Source organism: Microcaecilia unicolor, chromosome 10, assembly GCF_901765095.1.
Source record: "Microcaecilia unicolor chromosome 10, aMicUni1.1, whole genome shotgun sequence".
NCBI lineage: Eukaryota > Metazoa > Chordata > Amphibia > Gymnophiona > Siphonopidae > Microcaecilia > Microcaecilia unicolor.
This window is the reverse complement of record NC_044040.1, coordinates 172,698,754-172,723,064: the sequence shown is the minus strand read 5'-3', so window position 1 is coordinate 172,723,064 and position 24,311 is coordinate 172,698,754. Positions and strand designations below refer to the sequence as shown.

Genomic DNA, 24,311 nt, shown 5'->3' with positions numbered 1-24,311 from the left:
TGATAGAGCATAGAGGATAAGTCAGGAGACAGGCAGGGCAGTATATTGCTAGGTAGCAGAGTTAATGCTAGAAGTAGGGAAAGGAAAGTTTTTATTGAGCGTCCATTCTATGAAAGTTATAAATTGTAAATTAATTTGGGATTGCTCTTTCATTTTTCAAAGTATAATATAAGAATTTGAAATATTATTCAAATTTAAATTTGATGACTAGCATGGAGGGGGCGTGACAGGGGGCAGGGCGAGGATGTGAAAGGGGTGGGGATGTGGGCATGTGTCCTCTTTTTGAGAGGACAAAATATGGTAACCCTAACTGGGATGGCAAGCTATTTTTTGGGGCATGGTTCTTGCCACTCCCTTGGGTGACACATATCACAGACATATACAGACACAAATGCACACACAGAGATATTGGAAATTATTCCATTAGGCATGCACTTTCCCTACTATGCATCCCCTCTCCTACTACAACACCCTTATCCTGTTGGGCTGGATGAAAATGATTCTGGTACGTATTTAATTTTCTTTGTTTTAAATTCTAGTTTGAAACTTAGTAACTAAATTATATACTTTCCTAAATGATTGCTATGTATGATCATAGGTGTCAGACTCTCAATATTGAGAAAACTCCTTGACTGTGTCAAAGGAAGGCTAATTTCCATTTGGATTAGTACCCTCAATCATTTTGGAAAGATTGCTCTTATATTATGTTGACACCTAATGATTGAACTATGCAGTTTCATATTGGTTGCTATGCGTATGGCCTCCTAGTAGTTGAGAAACACAACAATACCTGTGGCACCATGTGGTTTAAATATAAAATGCATTTTAAAAAATCTATTGACATTGACATCTAATATTTAGATATATTATCATACTTGGTTTCATTTTATTTTTTTTCTAAACCAACAAAATGTGTGGGAACCATGCCATTCAGATTGCCCTACTTTTCTTCCCTGTAGATCAGACACAACAAAGAAACGAAAATCAGCATTCACACATATAGAGAAATTACATGAGCCATGATGGACTTGCTATCTCCACTTGTTCTTTTTTCCTTAAGATGTTTATTTCTGAAATCTAATGCATTTTCTTTGTTATGAGTTGTACATTTATTTTTTTGTTTGCATATCAAATAACTATATTTTTGGTTTCCTTGAAATAAATAGCAGATATCTTCTGCGTAATGAATTGCAACTCCAACAATTTTACCAGGAACGAATGAGCAATCGCTAGCTTCAGAACGTTTTGTGGCAATAAGCTTAAGTAGCATGATTTCTAGAAAGAAATGTGTACTTACCAGGTACTTGAAACTGAGCATAGCCACTCCCAGGAAAATAAGATCCTTCCTTCTCATGTTCAAAACAGCGTCTATGCTCATTAATCTCCATTGCATTGTTCAAAGCGTGAACCTCGGTTTCAACCCAAGACCAGTTGCGTATGCATCCATCCAAAGCAAACTGCAGCTGAAAACAGATATATTTCGTTACCTAGGATTGCTATCATTGTGGAAAAAAACAGTTTATCTCTAGCAATCTATACTATGTACTTACAAGCAAATTTTATTAACTAGTCTCCCTACCCTTTTCCCCATAGTTTCTAGAAACATAGCATACAGCATTAACATCCACCCTCCCCAAATCCCACCCACCCCAGCACATAGCTTCATTTATAGTCTTAACTAATAGTCAATTATTCTAATTAGGATAACAAGAGGGGCATTTTTATTAGTTTTAATTACATTTAATTACTTTCTGAGAAGCAAACACCAAATAAATCACACAATATATCATAAATCACACAATGTATCATAAAATCTTAAGGTTCTTCATATTATTATTAATTATTATTATTAATTACATTTGTACCCCGCACTTTCCCACATATAGCAGGTTCAATGCGGCTTACATAGTAAATAGAATTACAAAGTCTTGAAGGAGAATGTTACAAGTTGTAGTAAACATAGTAGTAGTGGGGTTTTGAGGATATTAATCTAATATCCTTAGTATCTTAAGAAGTTTAAACAAACACAGTAATTCTAAGTTGCAAACAGCAGTCCAGCAGCAAGAGTGGTGCTATCTAGTCTTTTGCATTGAGTGTCGCATATATGATTCTCTCCCAGTTGGAGAGAGGTTATATGTGTGTGCTCGATGCAAAGAGCTCCTAACTCTCAGAGAACAAGTCCATTCTCTTGAGTCTAGAGTAGCAGACTTGGAGGAGCTGAGAAAGAGAGAGGTACATAGAAAAGACCTACAGGGACATTGTAGAGAAGTCCCACTTCCAGTCTGGCAGCCTTGGAGGAGGGAGGTCTCCTAGAAGAAGAACATCACCCTGGTGAACTAGGAAGTAATCCTGTAGCCAGGACCTGCCCACCAAGGGATGCAATATCCTCTCGCACTGAGGATTGTCCTCCAGGAGCTTCTGCCCAGGAGGGAAGGGTTAGGACAGCTGTTGTAGTTGGTGACTGGATCATTAGGCATGTCGATAGCTGGGTGGCTGGTGGGCGTGAGCATCGCATGGTCACTTGACTGCCTGATGCGAAGGTGGTGCCACAACTATTAGACACTCTTAGAAATGTTTATACAGCAGAAAAGTACTGTGAAATTCCACTGGAGGATCTACTCCTCGGGGGGGGGGGGGGGGGGATTTGGGTTGGTTAATTGTGAATTCATGTTTATAGCTTTCGATTTCTAATATTTCTATGTCCCATTGATGGGTGGATTTGGTTTTCTATGCAGAATTGCTTTTAATTATAATGTGACAATGTATTTATTTATTTGCTGCATTTGTACCCCACATTTTCCCACCTATTTGCAGGCTCAATGTGGCTTACACTATGTTGCAAAAGGTATAATCATAATCAGAGTAAGAGGTATGGTCTAATTTAACATATTACTGTGTAAGAAATTAGGTAGATAGGTCAGTGGAATTATTTACATAACACAAAATAAAACAGGTAAGATATAATGACCAATAGTGATAATGTGATTAACATAATCAAATTAGAAGGAATCAGTATTAGTTGGTTTAGATGTAGAATGGAATCAAGTCATTAAGGAGGATTTTTATTGTAAGTCTCTTCGAACAGATGCGTCTTCAATAACTTCCGGAAGGTTCTCAAGTCATGCGTTGTTTTTATAGCATTCGGTAGACAGGAAGCATTGTATAAGACACATTCAAACTTACCGGACTCAGAAGCTGGACGGTGGAATTTGGTATCAAACCTCCAAGAGCAATGGTGAGCCATGTATTATTTTGAGCTATCTGCTGAGTGCGCTGGTAAAGATTTATGAGTAGTATACCATCCAATCTTATTTCAATAATGGCTTCATTTCTGTCAATAGACACCTAAACAGCACAGAATGGTGAGAAAATCAATTTCTTTATTACATTGTTCATGGGCATATCTTGTGGCTCAGTGACTGATCAAATACTGCCATATTCAGTACAGACCTGAATGCCTAATGCAGCCATTCCCAACCCAGTCCTCTGGGCACACCTAGTCCCATAGGGTTTTCAGGATATCCACAATGAATATTCATGAGTTAGATTTGCACACAATTGAGGCAGTGTATGTAAATCTGTTTACGCATATTCATTGTGGATATTCTGAGAACCTGATGGGACTAGGTGTGCCGCGAGAACTAGGTTGGGAACGGCTGGCCTAATGTGTTAAATTCTGAAGGCAACCAAAAACTGGAGGAAAAGCACCTTTCCTTTAATACTTGCTACTAATTTATTACACACTATAAAAAATGTCTAATAGTGGTACAACATTAAGCACTGCACATTTGTACCACCATTTTTCAAGCAACCTTCTTACACAAGTATTTTTATATATCCACTTCACATTTTTTAAGACTGTGTGTCACTTCAGTTTCAAGCAAATTTGTCTTCCTCAAGACAAGATTATATCTTTCCACTGGATGGTTGATAACTTTAGGACCCAGATACCACCACTAGGTTATGAGCTACATGCAGCTTCCACTTGCTTTTTTATTCCTCAGTTTATGTAAATTATTTTATCATTTTTTATTGGTCAGTATATTCATTTAACATTTATGTATATTTTTCTCGACAGCCCTAAATCATGTCATTTTAAATTATTTTAAGGTTGAAATTGATAATTTTGCTGTAAACCATTCGTTCATAATCCATAATTTATGTTTAGTATTTTTAATTGGTTTGTATGTTCACATTTATTCCTCTATATTTTTTAATTTCATTATTCATTTATATTTTGTATTATTTTAAATTATCTTCTGGCTGTAATCTATAATTTTTATGTAAATTGTTTATTATCTATGTTCATTTGCCTAGACCCCCGATGTAGACGGTTTCACCCACACGGACTGTGTTGGGTATGATTAAAAGTATAGTTGTGATTCCCCCCACTCTTGAAGGCTCCATGTGCTTCTTTGGCTATTCGCTGACATACTCAACAAATTAAAACATAAATAAACAAAAAGCATAATAAAAGTTAAACAAAAATGAAAGTCACATAAATAAAAATCCATGTAATACAAAATATATCAGCAAACAGCTAGAAAAATACAGATCCATACAAAAAGCTTGCTCAGATATCCAGATCCCAATAGTCCTATGTACTTCTAAAGGCATAACAATCCAAAGAGAAGGCAAATAGCAGAAAAAGAGTTTTGTACCAAATGGGCGCCTCTTCAGTGCTGATGCAGTCAGAAGGCCTGAGTCTACAGATCTAAGAGTCTGTGTAGGGGGAAACCAGTCCATGAATAAATCTAAAATAAAAAACCTGATGCCAATGTTGATCGGAGAACACCAGGTAGGGTTTGTTAAGGGCCATCAGGCGGTTCAACAGGTACGGAAAGTCCTCTTAGCAGTGGCGTATGGGCAGGCTACGGGAGATCCTCTCCTATTAGTTAGCCTAGATGCAGCCAAAGCATTTGATAAAGTTAACTGGGATTACATGTTTCAGGTACTTGAGCACACGGGCTTGGATGGCTGGTTTTTAGATGCCACAAAAACACTATACAAAAATACCACAGCCCAAATACTAATAAATGGCACCAGATCTAAACCCTTTAAAGTAGAGCGCGGCACCAGGCAGGGATGCCCATTATCCCCTCTACTGTTCCTCTTATATTTTAGAACCACTCTTACGCACAATGCTACTAGACCCGGACATACAGGGAGTCACACTACACGGGACATTAATAAAAACACTGGCTTTCGCTGACGATATGCTCCTTACCCTTACTCAACCGAAGACCTCAGTCCAACGCCTATTAGAAGTCATAGACGAATTTGGGTTCTACTCAGGATTACAATTAAATTTACAAAAATCACTGGCCCTTCCAGTACAGGAAACAGTGCAAAAGGAGTGGGAGGGCCCTTTCCCCTTTCAATGGGCCGTGGGCACACTCAAATACCTAGGGGTCTATGTACCGAGGGATTTAACAAATTTGTACAAAGAGAATATGGACCCCTTGAAGAGGCATACAAAAGAAGCTTTGCAGGGATGGCAGGGCCTACCTCTGTCTTTGAGGGGAAGAATCACCATGTATAACATGTTTATTTTTCCCAAATGGACATACATTTTCCAGATGATCCCTGCTATATTGGGATATAAAGAGGAGAGGTGGCTACACAAAACCCTTACAACGTTCTTGTGGCAAGGAAAACGTGCACGCATTGGATTAAACAAACTTATAAGACCTTGTCTAAAAGGGGGGCTGGGGCTACTTGACTTAAAGCTTATACCAATCGCCTGTAATTTGAGGCATTTATCAGACTGGTTCCGCTCGAGGGAGTTTTTCTCCTGCACTAGAGTGGAAACCTCACTGATGGCCCCAATGAGTTTTGCTTATTGGCTACATGCCCCATCAGAAGAACTCCCAACCCTGGGCCCATATAGATTTCTTTTGAACCCTTTGCGGAAAACATGGAAATGGTTGAGTAAGAAAAACAAATGGAACAGTGTAGTGTCCCCACTACTACCCATTAAAGGTAACTTGGCATTCCCAGAGGGGGGGAAATCGGCTTTGTTTAGGAAATGGGAGATTTGTGGTATTAAATATTTATTTCAGGTGGTGTCTGAAACAGGGACCATTAAAACATTCCAGGCCCTGTGCACAGAATTTGGACTTGGACAGAAAGACTATTTTCAATATATGCAGCTCAAACATTACATACGAACATTGCCTGCATCGGCTCTCACTCAGCAAGTATGGGAATCCATGATTGAGATGCTGGGCCTGGAAGCACAGTTAAAAGTACCGCTTAAGTACTTCCACCATCATCTAAGAGACTTACAGGGGACACTGGACTACACGCAAGTGTCACAACAATGGCACCAGGAGCTGCGGTGGAAACCGGACCCAGAACAGATCAAATTGTGCTTAATGGGTGTGTATCGGGTGACAGAGAATGTGACTTGGCAGGAAATGCACTACAAATTTATCATGAGGCTATATATATCACCACACAGGGCTTATAAGGCGACCCTGAGAACAACAGACGACTGCTCAAAATGTGGAACTGTGGGAGCCTCTCTAGGGCATATGTTTTGGTATTGCACAAAAGTGATCCCCCTTCTGGATAAAACTGGGACAACAAGTATCGCAAATGTGGAACATACACTGGCAACCAATGCCAGGACAGCTATTTGATGTCTATAGGGTCCGTGGCAAGTCACCAGAGGGATTTAAAGCGTTCTTGAAAAGAGTAGTCTTGATGGGCAAACGTACCATACTACAATTGTGGCTACAATCAGAACCACCTGGAACACCGCAATGGCGAGGAGCCATGATGCAATGCTGCATGCTGGAAAAGAAAAAAGTGGGAGACTTGGCCTCGAAAAAAGGAGACCAGTTCTGTAAAGTCTGGCTTCCATTTTGGGACACTCTGACACCTGTTGCAAGAAGCAGGATATTGAACTGTTAATAGAACCGGTAGAGGAAAGAGTTGAGGGTGGGGATAGAGAGGGGGGGGGGGGGGAGTTGGGGGAAGAGGGAGGAAAACTTATAAGCTTGATATCTCTTATGTATTGTTCGAATTACTTGATGTATTGTGTTTAAGTGTTATCAATAAAAATTGATATAATAAAAAAATAAATAAAAAACCTGGCCATTTTATTTATTTGTTTATTGCATTTGTATCCCACATTTTCCCACCTTTTTGCGGGTTCAGTGTGGCTTACAATATGAGTTGAATATTGGAAATACAATTGTTACAGATAGTTGTGGATAATATTACGCAGGGTTATGCGCAACAATTGGGGTGTCGTTAAGGGATGTAATACTGGAACATAGGCATTGCAACTTTGGAAGGAAACAATGGGAACTTAGAGGCGATAGAAAGGCATGAAGTCATATGGTATATAACTTTCTGTGAAAAAAGGTATGAGTGATGTGATAATACAGGGAATGGAGTTCCGAGGTGAATGTACGATGCATTAGTGAACAGTAAAGTGTGGACTTTATGTGTTTTGTTTCTATCCATAGACTTGTTCGAAAAGATGAGTCTTCAATAATCTGCGGAAGGAAGCTTGCTCGTTGGTTGTTCTTAGGTTGCGCGGCAGTTTATTCCAATACTGCGTGCGCATGTGAGAAAAGGTTGACGTGTGTAATGTTTTGTATTTCATGCCTTTGCTATTGGGGAAGTGGAGGTTAAGGAAGGTTCGGGATGATCTTTTGGCATTTCTGGGTGGTAAGTCTATCAACTCAGACATGTAGGATGGGGCTTCACCGTGAATGATTTTGTGGACTAATGTGCATACTTTAAAAGTGACGCGTTCCTTGAGTGGAAGCCAGTGCAGTTTTTCTCTTAATGGTTTTGCACTTTCATATTTTGGCTTTCCAAAGATGAGTCTGGCTGCCGTATTCTGGGCTGTTTGAAGTTTCCTCAGTGTTTGTTCTTTGCAGCCTGCGTATAGTGAGTTGCAATAATCCAAATGGCTGAGCACAAGGGATTGCACTAGGCTGCGAAAGACGGATCTTGGGAAGTACGGTCTTATCCTTTTTAGTTTCCACATGCTGTAAAACATCTTTTTTGTTGTGTTGTTAGCATGAGTTTCAAGCGTTAGGTGGCGGTCGATGGTGATTCCAAGGATTTTTAGTGTTTGAGACTTGAAGGTTCAGGTTTGGAGTGTTTATGGTTGTGAATTCTTTTGTGTTGTATTGAGATGTGAGAATCAGGCATTGAGTTTTTTCTGCATTTAATTTTAGTCGAAATGCATCCGCCCATGTGTTCATGATGTGTAGGCTTTGATCAATTTCATTGAGGATTTCGTTTATGTCCTGTTTGAAGGGGATGTATATTGTCACATCATCAGCATAGATATATGGGTTAAGGTTATGGTTTGATAGGAGTTTTGCCAAAGGGATCATCATTAAGTTAAAAATGGTTGGTGAGAGAGGTGATCCTTGTGGTACTCCACATTCAGGTATCCATGCCTTAGATGTGGTCGAATTTGATGTGACTTGATATGAACGTTGGGTTAGGAACCCTTCGAACCAATTCAGGACATTACCTCCAATGCCAAAGTATTCGAGTATGTGTAATAGGATTCCGTGGTCAACCATGTCAAAGGCACTTGACATGTCAAATTGAAGGAGGAGTATATTGTTGCCAGTTGCAATTGTCTGTTTGAATTTGGTCATAAGGGTGACTAATACTGTTTCTGTGCTATGATTCGACCGGAATCCTGATTGGGCGTCATGTAGTATTGAGTGTTTGTTTAGATAGTTTGTGAGTTGTTTGGTTACCATTCCTTCTGTTATTTTGGTTATTAAAGGTATGGATGCTACTGGCCTGTAGTTGGTTATTTCACTTGTGCTTTTCTTTGTGTCTTTAGGGATTGGGGTAAGATTTTTCCTTTTTCTTTTGGGAAAAGTCCATTTTGTAGCATGAAGTTTATGTGGCTCGTTAGGTCTGTTATAAATTGTTAGGAGCAGATTTCATGAGGTTGTTCGGGCACGTGTCTAGTTAGCAGTTGGATTTTGCATATCTTTTGAGAGTTTCAGATATGAGGTCTTCAGATAGTATTTCGAATTCGGTCCAAGTTCTGTCTGCAGGGTATGTTCCTTCTTCTGGGTCTAGACAGTCTAAAATTGTGGCGTACTCAATAGGGCTGGCAGGTATTTTGAGTCGTAGTTGTATAATTTTCTCCTTGAAGTATTTCGCAAGGTTGTCCACATCTGGTACATCTTTGCCGTTGTTTGTAACTGGTGTGGTGTCTAACAGTTTGTTCACAAGGTTGAAGAGTTTATGTGTGTCTTTGTAGTTTGGTCCTATTATTGTTTTGTAATGTAGTCTTTTTGTCTGTTTTATGGTGTATTTGTATTTTCTCCGAAGTAGTTTCCACGCGTTCAGTGTTTGTTCGTTTTTTTTTTTGTTCCATTCTCGTTCTAGTTTTCTGACTTGTGTTTTAAGTTTTTTCAGCTCTTCGGTGAACCATGGATTTGTTTTCTTCCTGCGTGATGTTCTGGTTTGGATTGGGGCGATTTTGTCTAATGTTGTTGTACATAGATCGTCCCATTCTTGGAGGAATTGGATGTTGTCAGCGTTTGTTGGCCATTCGTTCTGGTAGATCTTTTGCCAGAATATTGTGGGGTCTATTTTTCCTCTCGTTGTGTATGTTGTTCGCTCATGTTTATTGATTGTGTTAGTGTGTGTTTTTCGCCAGCAGAGAGAGACATTTGCTTTATGGTGGTCTGACCATAGTGTAGGTGTCCATCTTGTGTCAGTGAGTGTGATGGTTGAATCCGGTTCAAATTTGTTTGTTATGATATCAAGTGTGTGTCCTTTTTCGTGTGTTAGTTACTTGCAGATCCCAAAGTTTTAGGAATTCTTTGCATTCTCGTGTGCTTGATGAAGTGTCATCTTCTAGGTGTAGGTTGATGTCTCCTAGTATGAGGATGTTTGAGGCTGATATGCAGGAGTTCGAGACGAAATCCATGAGTTGTGCTTGGGAGTCTTGCCATTTTCCTGGTGGTCTGTAGAATAGGATTGTGTTAAGGTGTCCTATTAGGTTTGGATGATTGATTCTTGTTGATGCAATTTCAAGTTGAGTCGAGGTAGATTCGCCCGTGATAGTGATGGTGAATTCGGGTTTGTAGATAATAGCTATTCCGCCGCCTCTTTTTTTTCCATTTCTTGTCCAGTGGGTTATTTTGTATTCTGGTGGGCATGTTTCTAAAATGGCGGGGTCTGTAGGGCTGTGGAATCAGGTTTCTGTAATAAATAGAAGGTCTAAGTTATCCGTGGTAATCCAGTCTCGTATATCTACTGAGTTGCTTACTGCTGATCTTGCATTGATGTATCCTAGTTGGATTGAATGGTATGGTTCCGTGGGCGGGTTCGATGTGTTTATTTTTATTAGTTGTCTGTTTCTTCGATGATTGGATTTGTTGTCGTTGTTGTTTTCCTTTTTTTAGTCGGCGGTATTCATATCCGGAGGTTGTTCCTTTTGGTTGATTGTTGTGTCTTTGAATGTCAGTAACTAATTATTGAAATAAACATGCCATAAACCCAATGTAATGCTATCAACATAAGAGTTATACAGTGGCGTAGCAAGGGTGGCAGCCACCAGGGGCGGTTCGCCGTTGCACCCCCCCCCCCCCGGGTGCAGCACGATGACCCCCCCAGTGCATTTTAACTGTTGTGAGGCGCCACGCCCCTTCTCCCATCTGAGTCTCCCCCCCAACCCAGTGCCTACCCTCAGCTCCGTCCAAAGTCCTCTTCCTGCCAGCTCCCGCACCCTACCTTTACAAGGAAATCTCGGAAGTCGATGCGCAGCGCCTCGTGTCTGCATGTAAAAGCAGTATGGATCGTCTCTTCGGGCCTTCCCTCACTCTGTCTATCCCGCCCTTGCGGAAATAGGAAGTTGCGTCAGCGGAGTGCGGGACAGACAGTGAGGGAAGGCCCGAAGAGACAATCCACACTGCTTTTACATGCAGACACGAGGCGCTGCGCCTCGGCTTCCGAGATTTCTTTTGTAAAGGTAGTAGGGTGCGGGAGCTGGCAGGAAGAAAAGGACTTTGGGAGCACCCCCCTTGAGGTAACACCCGGGGCGGACCGCCCCGCCCTTGCTACGCCACTGGAGTTATATGATCAAAATGACTAGCCTCAGAAGCCACTCTGGCAGATGTCGTCACCAATTGAAGTTGGTGAATGGAATTTGTAAGAAGACCTATATAGATGTTACACATTTCATCCAGGTGAGAGATTATAAACTGAACCACAATAGCAAGATCAGTAGAGTAAAGAGGACTACCTTGATGCAGACTGTAGGACCTGAAAAGCAGTTTCAGACATATAAATAAGTTTTCCCAGAATCAAAGAATTATCCAAGTTAACACCGAGGATTCATATCAACCCATCACTTGTGTAATTATTCCCTCAATTTCAGTTGAGCAAATCCAGCCCTGGTGGCTTCTGACAAAGCACTCCAGTTGTCCAAGGGTTCAACAACAGTTTATTTGAAGACAACTAAAGTCAGACAATTCTACTCTCACTCTGTTGAATTCTTGGTAGGATCTGCTGGATATTTGTCAGCATAAAAGATCAACTGAGGGTTTCAAATAACAATTAAATAAAGATTGTGGTACGCCCAAAGTCACAGTATATGATGATCAAAAACTATTTAGATCAGAAGCGAACAGTGTAGCTAAAGGAAAGACCTACACCATGAAAGAACTAGACCTGCTATATCAAAGTGGAGAATGACATGATCAGCTGTGTCAAAGGTAGTGCTCATATTAGCATCAACACTTGGGGAAAGCATTTTTCCATCTTTTGAGTCAATGGGATGGTCTTTACATTTTAGAAATAAAACATGAACTACATCTGTACTATGTGTTTTTAGCCTACTTGCCGAGGTTCAAGATATTAGCGTCCTCTACATGTTCACTTAAATGTACAACGACCGCTTGATCCATAATTTTGATTAACAGTAAATTAAAGGACACTAACTAGCAAAATCTTCAGGATCAGATTTAACTTTTTTTTTTAAATCCGTGGATAGATCGGCGCTCCTTTCAACAATACAGGAAAAGAGTCCTTAACTAACCAGGTGGTTATAATCTGAAGCAGAAAAAAGGGTCAAGGCCTACCCTCTCATCTACAACCCATGATGGATGAGATTCCAGAGCTCATGAAGTATACTTAGCTTTAGCCATAACTTTGTCCAGATGTGTAGAAGAAAAAAAATAGTCAAAACTCACTGACAGTATTACTAGAAGAACCCAGAAGTAAGACAGATCTATTCAGATGGATGTCATTCTCTACCCAAGCTCTAATTAATGTAATTTCCCTATAAAATACATGAAAACTAATCATGCTGCTCTTGTGAAACAAAAAAAACTGGATACACTATCAGAGGGCTTAATTAATATTTCACCAGGTGAAAACTTATTTAGCAAAGTTTATAATGTAAACAAGTAGAAAGGTCTGTTTACCTCCTGGAAGGAGGGAGGCCTTCCCCAATGCAGTCCCAAACCCACAATGAAGAGGCACAATAACATTGGAGGTACAGGTGAGCTGTTACTGACAGAAGCAGCTGCCCTGACAGTAACAGTGACTGGCTGCAAACAGGCAAAAAAAAAAAATCTCACTCCTCATGCTCTTCTCCTTGCAGAGCTATTGTTTGAAATATGTAGTTTATCCTTAAAATCGAATGTGGTACCGGAAGACTGGAGGGTGGCCAATGTAACACTGACTTTTTAAAAATATTCCAGAGGAGATCCAGGAAATTATAGACCGGTGAGTCTGATGTCGGTGCCGGACAAAATGGTAGAGACTATTATTAAGAACAAAATTACAGAGCATATTCAAAAGCATGGATTAATGAGACAAAGTTAACATGGATTTAGTGAAGGGAAATCTTGCCTCACCAATCTACTACATTTCTTTGAAGGGGTGAACAAACATGTGGATAAAGGTGAGCCGGTTGATATTATGTATCTGGATTTTCAGAAGGCGTTTGAGAAAGTACCTTATGAAACACTCCAGAGGAAATTGGAGAGTCATGGGATAGGAGGTAGTGTTCTATTGTGGATTAAAAGCTGGTTAAAAGATAGAAAACAGAGAGTAGGGTTAAATGGTCATTATTCTCAATGAAGAAGGGTAGTTGTTAGTGGGGTTCTCCAGGGGTCTGTGCTCAGACCGCTGCTTTTTAACATATTTATAAATGACCTAGAGATGGGAGTAACTAGTGTAATTAAATTTGCTGATGACACAAAGTTATTCAAAGTCGTTAAATCGCGGGAGGATTGTGAAAAATTACAAGAGGACCTTACGAGACTGGGATACTGGGCATCTAAATGGCTGATGACGTTTAATGTGAGCAAGTGCAAAGTGATGCATGTGGGAAAGAGGAACCCGAATTATAGCTACGTCATGCAAGGTTCCACATTAGGAGTCACGGACCAAGAAAGGGATCTAGGTGTCGTTGATGATGCGTTGAAACCTTCTGCTCAGTGTGCTGCTGCGGCTAAGAAAGCAAACAGAGTGTTAGGTATTATTAGGAAAGGAATGGAAAACAAAAATAAGGATGTTATAATGCCTTTGTTTTGCTCCATGGTGCGACCGCACCTCGAATATTGTGTTCAATTCTGGTCGCAGTATCTCAAAAAGATATAGTGGAATTAGAAAAGGTGCAGAGAAGGGTGACGAAAATGATAAAGGGGATGGGACAACTTCCCTATGAGGAAACGCTAAAGCGGCTAGGGTCTTCAGCTTGAAGAAAAGGTGGTTGAGAGGAGATATGATAGAGGTCTATAAAATAATGAGTGGAGTTGAACGGGTAGATGTAAAGCGTCTGTTCACTCTTTCTAAAAATGCTAGGACTAGGGGGCATTTGATGAAGCTACAATGTAGTAAATTTAAAACGAATCGGAGAAAATGTTTCTTCACTCAAAGTATAATTAAACTCTGGGATTCGTTGCCAGAGAATGTGATAAAGGTGGTTAGCTTAGCGGAGTTTAAAAAAAGGTTTGGCCGGCTTCCTAAAGGAGAAATCCATAGACCGTTATTAAATGGACTTTGTTGAAAATCCACTATTCCTGGGATAAGCAGTATAAAATGTTTTGTACTTTTTGGGGATCTTGCCAGGTATTTGTGATCTGGATTGGCCACTGTTGGAAACAGGATGCTGGGCTTGATGGACCTTTGGTCTTTCCCAGTATGGCAATACTTATGTGCAATATAAGAGCTGAAATTCAAGGCAAATAATTTTCCCTGTGGATGTTGGGCTACTTGTTTAACAGGGCGAATAGCAATGCTAGGGTTAAAGGAAAAGTACATGTACAGAAAGATCAATGAGCTCCACCTGAAAGAGCAGAAAGCTGTGGAGGAGTGTGTGTGGGGGGGGGGGGGGGGGAGGAAGCAGTGGGACATAAGAGCCTCCTCATTCCTCTCCTCAGTGGAAGTGGAGCCTAGAGATTTTGTGTTTGAAATCAGAAATGGAACTCAGAGAAGGAGCAACATGTACAGAGCGCAAGCCCGGATACAATCAGAGAGCTGTGCTGCCCAGTCTGGAAATGGAAAACCAGCTAGGTTGAAGTGAAACAGCAAGACAGACTCTGAGCTGTGGAGTGTTCTTGGAAATGACACTCAGGCTAGCAGGGAGTTGCAGAAGCCAATCACAGGAGTGCTCAGAGCTTAAAGTGACTTTTGGCTGAGGAGCTGAAACCTATGGTTCAGACAACTCCACAGCAGCTACAAAATAATGTGCTTTTCTGCTCTCCTTTTCCCAGGCCAAAAGTGAGGGAATGATGTGATTGGCTACCTCTGTGTGTCAGAGGCATACCCAGAAGTGGACTCAGGTCCACACAGCAGCGGTACACCTTTGACAGCGCCAGCATAGAAAGCTCCTGTGGTCCTATATCTCCCTCCTTGCTTTAAACGTCTCTTGAAAAGGTCACCAGAAGCAGCAGCGATTCCCACACGCTGCCTCTCGCTGACCCAGTGCTTCTCTCCTCTGCTGCATCCTACTCCCTCTGACACAGCTTCCTGTTTCTGCCTGGGTGGAACAAGGCAGAGGGGAGGTTCTGGGACAGTGGCAGGCAGCATTTCGGAACTGCTGCTGGCAACCCTTTCAAGAGATGCTTAAGATGGATGGGGGAAGATCCAGAGAAGTGCTGGACAACCAGGGTGGGGGAGGGAGAGGTAGAGAGAGAGAGGGAGGAATGCTAGACCACAGGGGAGGGAGCAGGAGGCGAGGACAGGGAGATGTCAGACTATGAGGGTGGGGTGGGTGAAAGACGAAGCAGATACTGGGCTAAAAGGGTAGAAGGAGTGGCCTAGTGGTTAGGGTGGTGGACTTTGGTCTTGGGGAACTGAGGAACTGAGTTTGATTCCCACTTCAGGCACAGGCAGCTCCTTGTGGCTCTGGGCAAGTCACTTAACCCTCCATTGCCCCATGTAAGCCGCATTGAGCCTGCCATGAGTGGGAAAGCGCGGGGTACAAATGTAACAAAAAAAAAGATGCTAGGAGTGGTGGAACCATGTGGGATAGGCCAAGAGGGGGAAAGAGGTCGGTGGGAAGGAAACTAATAAGAGAATGATAGTGATTACAGGGTATAGAAATATGGTAATGGAGATTAGATTAAAGATAAAAAGGAAAGGAAGGCTGAGGAAGGAGTGAGATGGGGAATGGGAAAGCTAGTGAGCATGAGAAGGATATGGAAATTTGATAGGTAGCTGAAAAGTAAAAAGGAGAAGGGTAAGAAAGGGTGAAATTTGAGTGGACAGAGACAAACAGAGGAAAATGTCAGAGGCAGGTGTATGGAGGGAATGGAATGAGAGAGGAGAAAACACAAATGGACAGCAGCCACTTGAAGGAGAATTAGCAGAAGCGGGAATGAAAAGCAGAAGAGAGAAACTAGAACCAACATAATGTTCAAAGATTAAAAAACAAAAGGCATTTTATTTTGAATGATTTAAATGGAATATGTGAAATTAAATGTTTGTAGCAGATATCTTTGCATTGTGTTCAGTAGAAAAGGAAATGCATTTCTGTTTTTTTTCCTCTTCAGTGTAGCAGTACATGCCAGGTTTAACTTCTTGGGGTTTCCAGTTCAATTGTTGTGTACATAGTTTTATTTGTGATCCCTTGTTCTATATTTGGTGAGCCTCTTGTCAGTGTCACAGTAATGGCAAGTGGGAGATCGGAGGGGAAGCAGGGAAGAGGGGATCGGAGCCCCTCCGCCTTTATTTTCTGACCTGGGCCCTCATATGTCCAGTACCAATTCTGACCCTTACTGTAGCTAGTGGGGGATCTCTAAGCATCGCCAGCTGAGGACCTCCTCCAAAAGGCAGCCAAAACTTCTACCAAGCCATGCAGTTGGAAGCATCCTTGAGCCACTGACAACTAAGCATGCATGGGGTGCTGGGATTTGTGGCTCAGGTATGTTGCTGCTGCCTGCCAAGCTTGGTTCAAGGGAGTTCTGTCCACCTTTGGAGGAAATCTTCAGCTGACAGAGCTTGGGGATCCTCATTAGCTAAAGTATTTATGTTGGAGTACGGTGGGAACACAGAAAATTTAGTGCTCACCCACTTTGGGCTCAGGCCCAACCAAAACTGGCTGCCTGGCTATGGCACTGCTGTGTGCTACCGCAAAATGGTGTGAACACACCTTAAAAGGATCTTGGTTGCTGTAATTTTAACACTGATGGGAAATCAGATACGAATCTAACATTGTATCAATTATAGAATGAAGCTTGCCGTTCATATCTTACATTAAGACCCAAATTAGCAGATTCACATCATTTTGCAGAGGAGAGCATGAGGAGTGAACTGAAAAATGAGCTTGCAGAGCTATTGTTAGAAATACCTCTTTGCAGGCTCAATGTGGCTTACAATACATCATGGATACTGGAAATAAGAAGAGAATATATATTTGGTGTTACAGAAGGATTTTGGGTTGCATGGTAATGGAATACATGATAGTGGTATAGCAGAAGACATTATAAGACATTTCTGGATATATGTGGAGAATTTTACATATGTTGATCTTTGTGGTATATCTTGTCAAAGAGATGGGTCTTCAGTAGTTTGCGGAACTTGGTCAGTTCATAGATTGCTTTTAGGTTCAATTGTTGTGTACATAGTTTTATTTCTAATTTGTGATCTGTTGTTCTATATTTGGTGAGCCTCTGTCAGTGTCACAGTAATGGCAAGTGGGAGATCGGAGGGGAAACAGGGAAGAGGGGATCGGGGCCCTCCTCCTTTATTTGCTGACATGGGCCCTCACATGTCCAGTACCAACTCTGATCCTTACTGTAGCTAGTGGGGGATCTCTAAGCATCGCCAGCTGAGGACCTCCTCCAAAAGGCAGCCAAAACTTCTACCAAGCCATGTAGTTGACAACTAAGCATGCATGGGGTGCTGGAATTTGTGGCTCAGGTATGTTGCTGCTGCCTGCCAAGCTTGGTTCAAGGGAGTTCTGTCCACCTTTGGAGGAAATCTTCAGCTGACAGAGCTTGGGGATCCTCATTAGCTAAAGTATTTATATTTTGAGGTTGGAGTACGGTGGGAGCACAGAAAATTTAGTGCTCACCCACTTTGGGCTCAGGCCCACCCAAAACTGGCTGCCTGGCTACAGCACTGCTGTGTGCTACCGCAAAATGGTGTGAACACACCTTAAAAGGATCTTGGTTGCTGTAATTTTAACACTGATGGGAAATCAGATACGAATCTAATTATAGAATGAAGCTTGCCGTTCATATCTTACATTAAGACCCAAATTAGCAGATTCACATCATTTTGCGACAGATTAAACAATGCCGCTGTCTGGCTCTAATATTAGCCTTAGACAACCTGCCTCCAAATGAGCAATACTCATTCGGCTAGGATGCAGTTTTTAGAGCATTGGATTGATAACCAGGGAAGCCCAGTTCAAATTCCACTGTAGCTCCTTGTGACCTTCTGCAACCCTTCACTGCCTCAATACAAAATTAGATTGTAAGCCCTCTGGTGACAGGGAAATACCTAGTGCACCTGAATGTAATTCACCTTGAGCTACTACTGAAAAAGGTGTGAGCTAAATCCAATTAAATGTTATATTTAATAAATTTGATGTATCACCTACTAATATCCAGTCCAATCTCCAAACTCTCTAGCTACTGATGCTGCGCTATGCAAAATCTTGGTCAGGGCATTGCCCCAGTGGCCTTCCCCTTCTGCTGCCTATAAACATAATACTAAAGTAGATAGGTATAAGCCAAATAGCTAATTCCTATCACAAAAACACAGCTTAATCTTTGAGGGCCCCTCCTCCCCTGGTCTTCTACCTAAAAGTACTGCAATCTTAAATTCAGCCCTGGATCAATAAAATAATTTTTTTACTCTAAAGTAGAAAAAGAAATACCAATTACAGGACCAAATGCAGTAAGCATTTTCTTCATAGAGACAATGGGAGAAAAGCCAGAGAGATGTTTTTACTTACCCTTCGCCATTTTCCATCGCTAATGTTGGGTCCCAACTGGGATATCATCATTTGTCCATGTTCATTGCTCATCTGAATCTCCAACTGTCTCTGTCGTAAAGCTTAAAGAAACCAGCTCCCAGGCCCATCAATTTCACCATGAAAAATAATTCCCTCTGAATCATAGGTACGAAAATCAAAGGATGATAAAGAACTATGGGGAAACATACAACATTAACAATATTTTCACAGGAACGTTAAGATAAACATCAATATTTATTTCCAAAATTCTATTTCATAGTGTCAGGATAGGTAAGAGCTTTCTCCTATTCTGTCCCACTAAAGTTCAACCTATAGAAATGATGTGTGCCTTATGAGTCTGGGTATAGGTGACCATGACAGTGGATTGGTTTTTGAACATATCTTAAGTTGAAGTAATAACACTATTTGTTTATATAGCATTATTAGACATACAGTGTTATACAGTGGTGATATTTTTTCAGGTATAACATACCCCTTCCCCAAAGAGCTTACAGTGTAAGTGGGTACCTGAGGCAATGGGAGGTATTTATTTAGATTTATTTACCACCTTTTTGAATGATATGGGAGTTCCACAACACAGCTATTATACGTTCGCACTGCATGCCTCTTGCTGTCACTGCTGTGAGCAGGGGTGCATGCTACATGCATATAGGTAGTTATATGTAAACACACACCAACGAACACACTTCTTGACCACACAAGTAACTACTGCTGTCCCTCATTTTATCTTGCCCCTTTTAAATAAAAGTCTGCTGTTTCACCAAAGAATACATGACGACTGTCAGTTATAGCTCAGTAGCACAGGCATGGCCCATTTAAAGGGTAGCAATGCAATATACTAGTTGAGATGCCGGAAATAAAAAACATGCAGGCATCTTGTGCTCATAGTCATATCCTCAATGAGATCCAAAATTGGCCAACAGCTCAGCTCTCTCTGGAAACTATCCACTGACTTTCCTTCAGCTGGTCCTTGAGGAATGGCAGAGTCAGATTTCATGATTTTCCATAGAAGAAAGAGAAAATAATTTCCCTCCCAAGGAAATAATGGAAGATAGGCTGCTACTGAGGTTGCCATATACAGCAGTAAATCTATTTAGAGTAGAGGCCTGGGGAAAGTGAAATGAAACTACATACCCAGTTGGGCCAATAACCCTCTGGAGGCAGAACTAAAGAGTACACTTGATGCACCTTCCAGCTATTTTTAGAGCCCATCCAAATAACTGAGTGTTTCATAACAGTAAGAAGAGTGGCAAAATATTGCCTTTTTTTCCTGACCATTTAACATTTGGAAAAACCTGATATGCAGCTACGGTATTTAGTGAAGACCTAAATTTCAAGGGTAATGAACTGACCCCCTAATTGTAGAAAGGAGGAACATCGGACAAACCTTTCTTTGCATACTACAAAATAAGACACTGAAAATGAGCTATAATTGGAAGTGGTTAGAAGAATGGACAGACACAGGAAAGCCAGGGTTCAAATCCCACTACTGAAACTTTGGGGCATCACTCTAGTTATATCAGGTTATCAGGGAGTCATTTATTAATGCTATAGATGGGCATTATTTGCCTCCGGGCCTACTGCATATGAGCCCTATAATAAAAATACCAGCACCATCAGTAAATGGCCCCTTAGACTGTAAGTTCTTTAGAGCAGGAACTTATCATACCCAAACGCTCATCACAGTTGCTCAGCAATGTGTATGTTGATTAGTACTTCTAGAGCTCAGTAAAAAGCTCTAAACCCACATAATTCCTGGGATCCTTTAATGCAGTCACTACTGGTGGTGAAATCTGGAGAAAAGTTATTTTCAAAAAGTCACCCTTTTCACCCTCAAATCATTGAAGTTCTGTATTAAAAACTTCACAAAACGCAAATAGTTTTCTATCTGTATACACTGTCAAATCATGTAGTTTATATACTGGAAACCAAGTGACAACACAGATTAAACTATTTTAACGTTTTACCTTGTCAGGTTAGGCCAATGGAGTTCCAAAAGCAGAGCAGTAAGGTTGATCCCAATTCCCAGGTGCAAGATATTTGTGGATTTGCTTGTCTCCAAAGGTGCACACATGCTCTGTATATAAGTACAGAGAAAAAAGTTAATCATATAACATGCAGGTCTAAAGACTGATGCCTAGTCAGTTTTATATAGGGTCTGAACTATCAAGAACTGTTTTGAACCCTGGAGCAATTAAACATTTGGAAACCAAAACTTGCCAAATATACTGATGTCTTTATGACCTGCCAGCCTTTTACAATCATTTGGCCTCAGGGAAACTGTCCTGGTTACAACTGCCCTCTCTGAAACCCTGATTAGGGGAAATATATTTCATTACTAGTAAAAAAAGCCCCGTTTCTGATGCAAATGAAACGGGGGCTAGCAAGGTTTTCTTCTGTGTGCATGTGGGAGTGTGTGTGTCCCTGCCCTCTGCCCTCTCTCCCTTCCCCTGTGCTGTCTGTCCCCTCCCCCTCGGAGTCGAGTCCTTCAGTGTTAAGTTTCTTGCTGTGCTGTGTTTGTGTTACAGAGATAGTGAGGACTTCTGCCCTCTCTCCCCTCCCCCCTCCCCCCTCTGAGTCCTTTACTGTTACAGAGAGAGCAATTTGATTTCGTGCTTTGCTGTGTTTTCCTTCACTGTTTGTGTTACAGACAGGGACGATCTTAAGGGGAGGCGACCGAGGCAGCTTAAGGGGGCCCCGGTCAGCCTCCTCCGCTCCCGATTCCCAGCGCTATTTAAATTTACCTTCCTTTTAAATTTACCAGCCTTTTACAACCATTGAGCCTCAGGGAAACTGTCCTGGTTACACCTGCCCTCTCTGAAACCCTGATTAGGGGAAATATATTTCATTATGTTATAATCCTCTGATTTCAAAGGCATCTCATTACATGAGGTTCACAAGATGACATAGTTACTGACTTCACTCATTACACTGGTACACAAACTTTTACTGAAGTTGGAAGAAAGGAAATTCAGGAAGTGTGAGGAAATAGGTAGTGAACCCATGTGATAGTCTAGCTGGGAACGAAAGCTGGTAGCAACAAAAACAGTGACATAATTGCAGTGTGCTTGGTATAGATACAGAGGGTGCTGCAAAGGGCAAGGGAGGATGGCTAGATATTAGTCTGTGGTGACAGTAGGTTCAGGAAACTGAAGACTAGAGAGGCATATTTTCAAAGCACTTAGCCTCCCAAAGTTCCATAGAAACCTATGGAACTTAGCCTCCCAAAGTGCTTTGAAAATATGCCTGTAGGTGTGCCAACACTACTACTACACACTATTACTACAGAACATAGCTTTACAGGTGCACAGAGAAGACTGTCCCTCCTCGATAGAGTTTACAGACTAGTCAAACAGTGCGAACAGAAGCAAGCTGAGGATAGAGATACAATAAGGAAGAAACATGGATCCCAGGGCATTAGGCCAGCATTTCCCATCTCACTTCTTCCTTCTCTCCAAATTATTAATGGCTAGGTCACACTGGCAGTGTAAGGGACTCTATAGTTGAATCTGTAATAGGAATGTTAATTACATGGGAACACTGAAACAGTTATGGAAGGCTGTGAATAGCAATCCCAGGAGGCACCCATCAGGCCAAGACATGCAAACTGTGGCAATTATAGAAGCTAGGAGTGATGGAAAAAGCAGGTTGGAAATTGAAATTGGCATTAAAAAGTGGGTTTTGAACATGGCTAGGGAGGGAACCAAACAAACAGATTCAGAAAGGTCATTCCAGAAAAAATGTGCAAAGTTGAGGGTTTAGCGATATAAAAGCAACTTATCCAAAAAGAACTCAGGAAGTGGAATATGAGCAAGATGAGGGTGTAAAGGTAATGGGAACTGCTGAGTGAAGACACTTGTATGGAGCACACTAAGTTTGAACTAGATGTGGGAGTTGGTCAGGAGCCAATACACTGACTTAGGTAGAGGGTTTGCATGGTGGTTGTAGCAATGATGGCAGGAGGTATAGGGAAAGGGAATGGGACTTATATACCGCCTTTCTGTGGTTTTTCCAACTACATTCAAAGCGGTTTACATATTATATACAGGTACTTATTTGTACCTGGGACAATGGAGGGTTAAGTGACTTGCCCAGAGTCACAAGGAGGTGTAGTAAACCACACAGAAGACTTTTGAATAAAGTGAAGTAGCAAGAGATGATATTATGTGTGTCCTGTGAGAATTAAGTTGCAACAGTCTAAACAGAGGGCAACAAAGGACTGAATGAATGTTCTCTAGGTGTGCTCGGAAGGAACTGTTGGATTTTGGAAACGATAGCAGAGGCAGCAACATGGTTTTATACTGCTATGGTATGTACAGAAGAAACAGAGGTGTTGAAAATAATACAGATGTTATAGGCTAAGACTGGCCGCAGAGATACAGAAAAGGGGGGGGGGGAGGTGGGCTGGGGGCTGCAGATTAATTTGAAAAATATGGATTTATGATGAAGAAAATAATCACTTACATAGGGAGCTGTCTCTCAAATGTCACTGCTGTTTGGATATTTTCACTACAGTACTGTGATAGTGGGAACCTCCTTTTAATTCCACTGTAGCACCATATCAGGAGTTACATTCCTGCAGCAACAACCCTAACCCTAACACATTTTCACAGTGACATCAGGTGCTGAGCTCCAACTGTGGCAGCACTACTGCAATCAACTACAAGCACCAAACTACTACTATGTAACAAAAAGAGAGAGGACGGATTTACTCCAGTCATATGATGGTGATTATAGTGTTAATTTCTTAACACAAAAAGTGCTGAGTGGTCTCTCTAATACTTCAGACACATGCTCCACGGACACAGCCCTCTAAGGTGGATAACCTGGCAGCACAAATATAGCTGTCAAAAGAGAAACAACAATATTAACACTGCACCAGGCTTAAAGTAGTGCAGGCAATGGTAGAAAACGGATTCAAACTTTGCTTCTGTACCAGCTTTTCACATGCCATGCCGTCCTCTCTATACCTTTCTACATCATGTGGGAGGGAGAAAAGAAGAGGCTGGAAATGTAATGGTGCTGGGCGAAGGGGGAGAGAAGTGGTTGCTATGCAGAAAGGAGATCAAGGGAGATGTGCTGGAGCAGTTGCTACCAGCAAAGGAGGTTAGGACCAGCAGTAAAACTGGGAAGTGGGGGTTTCTCTAATGTCAATCTAGCACTGGCTCTGCTATGCATGTTCACTCACTAAGCATTACAGTGCTTGAGTGCCCATTTCTTACTGCTCACTGAATACAACAGCTTTCAAACAAAACATTTAAAACCATGGTGCTGTTTTATTATTTGTTCTGTGGATTTTCTCTATTATTTGACAAGCTTCTGGCTCTTCCTAATCAAGCCCTTGTTTTTAACCTAAGGCTTCTTTTCTGTTGGGGTGGGGAGCTGCTGACTGTTACATATACCTGTTCAGTGCTGCATATATCTGTTAAAACACAATAGAATCAATCATTAGTAACTATTTTTATGTTAAATGTGAAAATTTTAGTCCATTCTCAGTGCCTTGCTAATTGAGAGGGTCTTTTACTAAGGCGCGCTCACGGTTTTAGCGTGCACTAAAATTGCAGGCGCGCTAAACGTTAGAAACGCCAATGCATTCCTATGGGCGTCTCTAACGTTTAGCGCGTCCACAATTTTAGCACGTACTAAAAATGTGAGCACGCCTTAGTAAAAGATGCCCTGAGTCTAGTAAACATCTGGCAACCAACTATGTAACCAGTAGCAATCAAATCAAAATATTTCCTAAACCATTCCATGCTTTTATTATTTCATTAAATATTTGTTTTCATATTGTAGGTCCGTTACATATTGTCTTCTCTTTATAAACTCTATAATTGCACCAGGGAGCAATTTGGACTATTTTATTACT

General features: G+C 41.3%; 1 protein-coding gene across 1 annotated transcript in view; it reads right to left on the bottom strand.

Moving 5' to 3' along the window:
• LOC115478861 (vitamin K-dependent protein S-like) overlaps nucleotides 1–24,311 on the bottom strand; it is a 50,403-nt gene that overhangs the window by 25,391 nt on the left and 701 nt on the right. Inside the window, exons 2-5 of the mRNA XM_030216490.1 lie at nucleotides 20,413–20,522; nucleotides 18,425–18,617; nucleotides 3,184–3,345; nucleotides 1,298–1,463 (exon numbers count right to left, since the gene is read on the bottom strand). Coding sequence (XP_030072350.1) covers nucleotides 1,298–1,463; nucleotides 3,184–3,345; nucleotides 18,425–18,496 — 400 coding nt within the window. The 5' untranslated portion in view covers nucleotides 18,497–18,617; nucleotides 20,413–20,522. The remainder of the gene's footprint in view (nucleotides 1–1,297; nucleotides 1,464–3,183; nucleotides 3,346–18,424; nucleotides 18,618–20,412; nucleotides 20,523–24,311) is intronic.